General features: G+C 33.3%; 1 protein-coding gene across 1 annotated transcript; it reads left to right on the top strand.

The window, feature by feature from the left end:
• The first annotated feature begins 4,974 nt into the window (after positions 1-4,974).
• On the top strand, positions 4,975-7,529 carry LOC149556238 (GDSL esterase/lipase At3g50400-like). The gene is made up of 5 exons (XM_089785828.1): positions 4,975-5,253; positions 5,498-5,628; positions 6,133-6,366; positions 6,833-7,088; positions 7,178-7,529. Exons 1-5 carry the CDS (start codon positions 4,995-4,997, stop codon positions 7,390-7,392), a joined length of 1,095 nt encoding a protein of 364 aa, XP_089641954.1. The 5' UTR covers positions 4,975-4,994; the 3' UTR covers positions 7,393-7,529.
• Positions 7,530-7,941: the final 412 nt, after the last annotated feature.

Raw genomic sequence — 7,941 nt, 5'->3', positions numbered from 1 at the left:
ACTCATGAAAGCATTGTGAAGTGAGGAAATGTTGGAAAGGAAATGCCTGGTAGCATGATGCAATTCTGGGGTTCAGAGAATTGAAGAAACAATGTAGCATGACGATGCATCAGAATGGAGATGCATGGTAGCATCTTGTGCAATTCTAGGCTTTAGAGTGTTTCGAAGACACTAGCGTATAAAGAAACATTAGAATGGGAATGCATGGAAACATCTTGCACTTTTGGGAAGATGGGAAGATAACCCATGAAGAAATAAGAGTTATCGAATCTCGTAGCATGAATCAACCTGACCAAGAAAAAATGATCCAGCGTGGTCAATGAAGAAATCGAGTCAACACAAAATGTTAGCCGCCAACTTTAGCGATGTTAACCCTCTACAAAGAACCTATCCCATTTAAGGTCTCTTAGATCAGACATCAGTGATGGGTTGAATAGGGGGGAAAAATAGCACACAATGCCCTCCTAAATGAAATTCTAAATGTAACACTAATAACCATGGTCCTACTTCTTTCCCTAACCTTATCCATGAGCGTGAGAATATACATATTATTATATAGGGCACCTTATATAATAATAAATATAATCTAAAATCCCAACCCTTACTCCCCTCCTAACTATAACTGTGACCATAAGAAAACTTCTAAATATAACCCTTCCTCTAACTCTTATCCTAACCCTAACCCTAACTATAATTGTAACCCTATCCCTACCACTAACTGTAACCCTGAATCTAACTCTACCATAATTGGATTTTAACCCTAACTATAACTGTAACCCTAAACCTAACTATAACCTTAACCGTAACCATAACCATAACCCAAAACCTAACCCTAATCCTAGCTAGAATTCTAATACTCTTTCTACCCCTAACTCAAACTATAGCCCTAACTATAACTCAAACTCTAACCCTAACTCATATTCTAACCCTAACCTTGACCCTAAGCCTAAGCCTAAGCCTAAGCCTAACCCTTTTTCTACCTCTATCTCTAACCCTAACTCTAACCCTAACCCTACCCCTAACTCTAACCCTAAATCTAACTCTTGCTATAAATCTAACTCTACCATAATTAGACTCTAACCCTAACCCTAACTTTAATCCTGACTGAAACCCTAACCCTAACTCTAACCTTAACCCTGACTCAATCCCCTTACCTTAACCTTAACATTGATATAACTCTCTCTATATATAACCCTAACTCTAAATATAAACCTAACCCTAACCCTAAATCTAACTCCAACCCTAACTGTAAGCGTAACCCTACCCCTACCCATAACTCTAACTGTAAATCTAACTCTACCATAATTGGATTTTAATTTTAACCCTAACCCTAACTCTAACCTTAACCCTGACTCAAAACTCTAACCCTAACCCTAACTCTAACATTAACCCAACTGTAAAATTAACTCTATTGGTAACTCAAATCCTAAACCTAACCCTAATTCTAACCCTAACTCTAACTCTAGCTCTAGCTCTAACCCTAACCCTAACCATAACTCAAACTCAAACCCTAAACCTAACCCTAATCCTAACCCAAATTATAATGCTCTGTCTACCCCTAACTCAAACTATAACCCTAACCCTAACTCAAACTCTAACCCTAACTCATACTCTAACCCTAAACCTGACCCTAGCCCTAACCCTAACCCAAAACCTTGCCCTAACCCTATCTATAACCCTAACCCTAACCCTAACTCTAATCCTAATCTTAACCCTAATTCTAATCCTAACACTAACCTTAACCCTACCCCTAACTCGAACCATAAATCTAACTCTACCATAATTAGAATCTAACCCTAACCCTAACCTTAACCCTAGCTCAAACCCTTACCTTAACTTTGTCCCTAACCATATATCTACGTATGACTATAACATTTTACATTACAATATCCCAAAAATAAAAAATATATTTTTATCTAAATTAAACTCCTTATATTAAATTTAAAATAATATTTGACTCAAACCTTAACTGTAACCCTAACCTTAACCATGAGCATTACTCTAACCCTAACCTTAACCATAAACATAACTCTACGCCTAAATCTAACCCTAATTCTAACTCTACCATAATTGGACTCTAATCCTATCCCTAACCCTAACTATAAGCATAACTCTAACCCTAGCCTTAACCATGAGCATAACTCTAACTCTAGATCTGACTCTACCATAATTGGACACTAACCCTAACCCTAACCTTAATTTTGATCCTAACTCAAACCCTAACCCTAACTCTAGCCTTAACCTTGATTCAAAACTTAACCCTAACCTTAACCCTAGCCTTACTATAACCCTAACCCTAATCATAACCATAACCATAACTCTAACCCTAACCTTAACCATGACCGTAACTCTAACCCTAACCTTAACCATAAACATAACTCTAATCTGAACCTTAACCATAACTCTAACGATAACCATAACCATAATTCTATCCTTGACCTTAACCATAGCTCAAACCCTAACCCTAACTCCAACCCTAACCCTAATGCTAACCCTAACTCTAATTCTATCCCTAAGGTTAACATTAACTGTAATGTTAACTTTGTCCCTAACCATATATCTACGTATGACTATAACATTTTACATTACAATATCCCAATTTTTTTTTTAAAAATCTAAATTAAATTCCTTATATTAAATTAAAAGATATATTTGACTCAAACCCTAACCCTAACCCTATCCCCACTATAACCCTAACCATAACCATAATGATGACTCTAACCCTAACCTTAACCATGAGCATTACTCCAAACCTAACATTAACCATAAGCATAACTCTACCCCTAACTCTAACCCTAATTCTAACTCTACCATAATTGGATTCTAACCGTATCCCTAACCCTAACTATAAGCATAAGTCTAACCCTAGCCTTAACCATGAGCATAACTCTAACTTTGGATTTGACTCTACCATAATTGGACTCTAACCTTAACCCTAACCTTAATTTTGATCCTAACTCAAACCCTAACCCTTTAAACTCTAACCTTAACCTTGACTCAAACCTTAACCCTAACCCTAACGTTAGCCTTACTATAACCCTAACACTAACCCTAATCATAACCATAACCATAACTCTAACCCTAACCTTAACCATGACTATAACATTAACCCTAACCTTAACCATAAACATAACTCTAATCTAAACCTTAACCATAACTCTAACAATAACCATAACCATAACTCTATCCCTAACCTTAACCATAGCTCAAACCCTAACCCTAACTCCAACCCTAACTCTAATGCTAACTCTAACCCTAATTCTATCCCTAAGGTTAACATTAACTATAATGGTAACTTTGTCCCGAACCATATATCTATGTATGACTATAACATTTTACATTACAATATCCCAAAAATAATTTTTTTTTTTTAAATCTATATTAAACTCCTTATATTAAATTTTAAAAAATATTTTGAAGCATAATTTTATAGTAACTTCATACAACTCTAATTAAAAATTAATTAACAATTTTATAGTAACCTTATCAAAATAAAAAATAAAAAGTAAATATTTTTCCTATTGCATCGCGACTGCCACTAGCTTATATATACCTCTATATATATTACGCCGAGAGTAATCGTTCTCGAGGCGCCTATTTTTATTTTCATTAATCCCAACTTCGATTAAAATAACTTTGGGATTAAATAAAAATAGGCGCCTCGAGAACGATTACTCTCGACGTAATATATATAGAGGTATATATAAGCTAGTACTTAATCAATTGAAACTTTTAGTATAGTACTACATAAATGGATATAACACTAGAAAATATATATATGTCCCCTCATGGAGATCACTTGCATGTACACAACAATAATTATGAACAAATATCTATTAACTAAATAATCAATTAGAATACCATAATCTAGTACTATTACGTAATTGTAAATGAGAAAATACGAAATACATAAAACAAATATTTCTTTTTTCCTTTTTATTCCACTTCAAACATCAAGTAGCAGTTGTTTTGAGCTCCTTCAATGCGTAATTGTTTGTCTTTTAAAATTTTTACAGGTTGCTAGTATAAATCTGAAACAATTTCTTTTATAAATTGAAACTTAAAATTCTTTTAAATTATTTATTTTTACATATATTTTTTTCACCTATAATTGTTGACTTGTTTCTCAAATTTAAAATGTTCTAACACTATTGAGGAGAACAAAACAAATTACCATCCATGTTCCAAGTCTTTTAAAATATCAACTTATGAACCACAATACAAACTCATTTTACATTAATTTTCTTACTAATTAGATCAATTATAGAACTTAATAAATATATTTGAACACAATTATTAAATCTAGCATACAAGTATTTTGATTGTGAAAGTAAATGTACATTTAGAAACTTAAATAAACCCTCAATATTTTTAACTAGAGCTTTAGTGACTACTGCTTTAGTACTTTGAAAGCTTTAGTTATTCCCCTCTATGGGAGGATAGCCATTGAGGGTTGAAGATAACAACAAATGTTTGTATCTTTATCCCTGACACTATTGACGATTGTGGTCAATATAAACATGGTAGATTATTTTACATCTTTAATACAGGGGCAAAAATCTTCCCAAAACTAGGACAGTATATATTCCCATGAACAAGTTATATACATTTCAATGGGCAGAAAGTACACTAATTTATCCTTGTATTTTCTTTTGATTTTGACAAGGACTACGAGGTGGGGAATATTGGAAGCATGTAGACAAAGCTGACTTACATCCACTGAAAAGAAAAGCTGGAGAGCATAAATATCTCTGTAAACTGTCATGACAGGAAGATTTCTTTCAGGGATCTCAGACGATCCTTTCTTAATCTTTCACAATTTCTATATTCTTCAAGAAAATTTTTCGTCAACAATCTCAATCTGGGCATGGCCATGGAAATTGTGTGATAGTTCTTACCAGACCACCTGAAATTTGAACAAGTCCACACATACCTTCTACAAGTTTATAAGTCTCCGACTATTCTCCTATTTCCATGCAACATTTTCTTCAGAAATGGCTTTTTCAATCAGTTTCTTGTTCTCTATGATCTATATAATACCATCTTGCTTTGCAATGAGAGCTGGTTACTCTAACAATCATACTGAATATGTGGGATTTGTGTTTGGGGATTCTCTGGTGGATGCAGGGAATAATGACTATCTTTTCACACTTTCAAAAGCTGATTCACCTCCATATGGAATTGATTTTTCTCCCTCTGGAGGACATCCAACGGGAAGGTTTACTAATGGCAAAACAATCTCAGATATTGTTGGTAAAATGCATAGCATAATGCTTGTGTATTTTGAATTTAATGGGCTTTAGATTCAGTAGTTTTAGCATTTGAAATTGTGGGCAGTTGGTAACTCAACTAAAACTTGTGTTTTGGTAATGTATTATGATGTTTTGGCGTTATTATGCTTGTGCATTAATCTTCTCTATATTTGTAAACTTATGTTTTGGCATTATTATGCTTATGCATTAATACTATGATGTTTTGGTAATATATTATGTTGCAGGGGAGCAATTGGGAGCAAAGTCCTTCCCCCCTCCATATTTAGCACCCTCCTCTCATGGAACTGCCATTTTGGGAGGAGTCAATTATGCTTCAGGAGCAGCAGGAATCCTTAATGATACTGGTTCTGTCTTTGTGGGTATCAGCCTCATAGTTTTTAACTTCACAATATTGAGCTCTTTTCTCCCTTCCATCTCTATTTTAGCCTTAATAGATTTCTAGTCTACCAGACTATCAGTATGTTATTTTTAGATCGGATTGTATGATTGTTTTTGTATCAAAATTTTGAATCAATTACTCTTGATCTATTGTTAGGATGGCGATGAAAATAAGAAAATGACGATGAATCATAGAATGTGATTTGAAACGTTGATATAAAAATAACTACAGTAAAATTTAAAAGCAGATATCTAATAGTTATCTTTATAACCATGTTTAAACACACATCACCATAACCATAATCATAATCTTTTCTTATATAAGCTGCCCTTGAATGATATCTACGAATTAAAGTTTTACAGCCCCTTTTTTTTTCATTAACTGCCCAATTAGTAGAACTTGGATTTATATTTTCCAATTGTTCAAAGCATACAAAAGCATTCTGAAAATCTTTTGGCTAAAATTTAATTTGGACTGCAGATTGGAAGACTTTCTCTTGACAAGCAGATTGACTACTTTGAGGACACAAAGGAGGAGCTTGTCAAAATGCTTGGTGACAAGAATGCAGAGGAATTTCTGGGCGAGGCCCTTTTTCCCATCACCGTAGGTGCAAATGATTTCCTTAACAATTTTCTCAACCCAATTGGTCCAAAAAAACCATCACCTCACAGCTTTGAAGAATCCATGATTGCACAGTACCGTCTTAACATTGAGGTAAACTTAATAATTGAAATTAATATCCAGTTACATTATATTTCTACAAAAAAAAATTTAAAAATTATTTTATTTCTAGACTCTATTGTGTAAGTTCAAGGGGTTATTTTAGTTGGTTCGAGTAATGAGTTCTTATTGTGGAGACTCTTGTTCAAATTCCAATAGAGACATCTTTGTGGAATTCTAATTTGCGACTCTTAGCCTTCCATTGCTTGTATTTGTCTCATCGTAAATGTGGATTCTAAGTGGTGATTCTTGGATTTCCAATCATTGTTTCTACTGTAGTTGCTTATAAGGAGCTCAGATAAGCTTGTGTCATATTGTTACTAGTAAGAACCACAAGATTTGTAAACGATCTTCAATATTAGATTAATTGTATAAGATTTATTTGCATTGACATACTAGACCATACTATACTTATCAAACTTAATTACAATAGTGTGTTTTCTTCTTATTTCTACTGCAGAGATTATATGGTCTAGGAGCGAGAAAGTTTGTGATTGCAGCAGTAGGACCGATTGGGTGCATCCCATATGACCGTGCCATCAACTTCTTACCAAACCGTATCTGTTCTGAATCATCAAACGAGCTGGTCAAAGCATACAACCAATTACTTAGAAATCTGCTCTCTGAACTCAACAAAAAACTCTCTGGGGCCAAGCTCATATATGCAAATTCCTATGATATTGTCCTTGACATGTTTCAAAACTATGAAAACTATGGTATAATCTTTTTCTTCCCATGATCTGAAAATTCTCACAAATCTGGGATTTTGTGTTAAAAACTGAATGTTTGATTTGGCTTTTTGCAGGATTTGATAACGCAGACGATTCATGTTGTGGGGATGTTAGTGCATTGGTGCCATGCTCATTGAAAAGCAATATGTGCCAAGATCGCTCAAAGTATTTGTTCTGGGATGCATATCATCCTACAGAAGCTGCAAATATTATAATTGCAAATCAATTTCTGGATGGTAATCTTAATCATGTCTATCCAATGAATGTTCGCCAGCTCTTCCTTCTCTAGCAATGGATGTTCTTATTCCTAAATAAATACAAAATTGATCTTTATCTCTCTCTTAACAGTCTTTTGTATTGATTCTGGAATAAATTTTTATTTCCAAATGCCAAAACATTAAAGAAAATCTTCCAGACTTTTATTTGAATGGCTGGTATAATTCATGAAGCTTATGGCATGCATATATCCTACAAAATTTACATTTCTGCGACTCCTTTAATGGGAATTTAAACTTCTAACATTTAGAAGTGATAATTTATTATTCATAATAATACAAAACATTCATTTAAAAATTAAGCATGGTTTCGTTGAAGTTTACAATATTCAAACTTTCGAAAGTAAAATGAAACAATGATTCAAAAAAAATTCAATCAACATACATACAATGAAATTGTGTTCTAAATTATTTCATTTTCTAAATTAAAATTTGTTATCTTATTTGTATCATATAAAAAGTTCTCTTAATTTTATATGATTAGAAATAAGTAAAATGTTTAATAACTTGTAAAATAAGCTTCTTTATGTGTAATTCTTAAAGATCATGCATGAAGAAAAAAA

The sequence above is a fragment of the Cupressus sempervirens genome, chromosome 5 (genome assembly GCF_028749045.1).
Source record: "Cupressus sempervirens isolate cs-2001-9-10 chromosome 5, ASM2874904v1, whole genome shotgun sequence".
NCBI lineage: Eukaryota > Viridiplantae > Streptophyta > Pinopsida > Cupressales > Cupressaceae > Cupressus > Cupressus sempervirens.
Note: the sequence above shows the minus strand (reverse complement) of the source record. Positions and strands in the feature narration are given on the sequence as shown.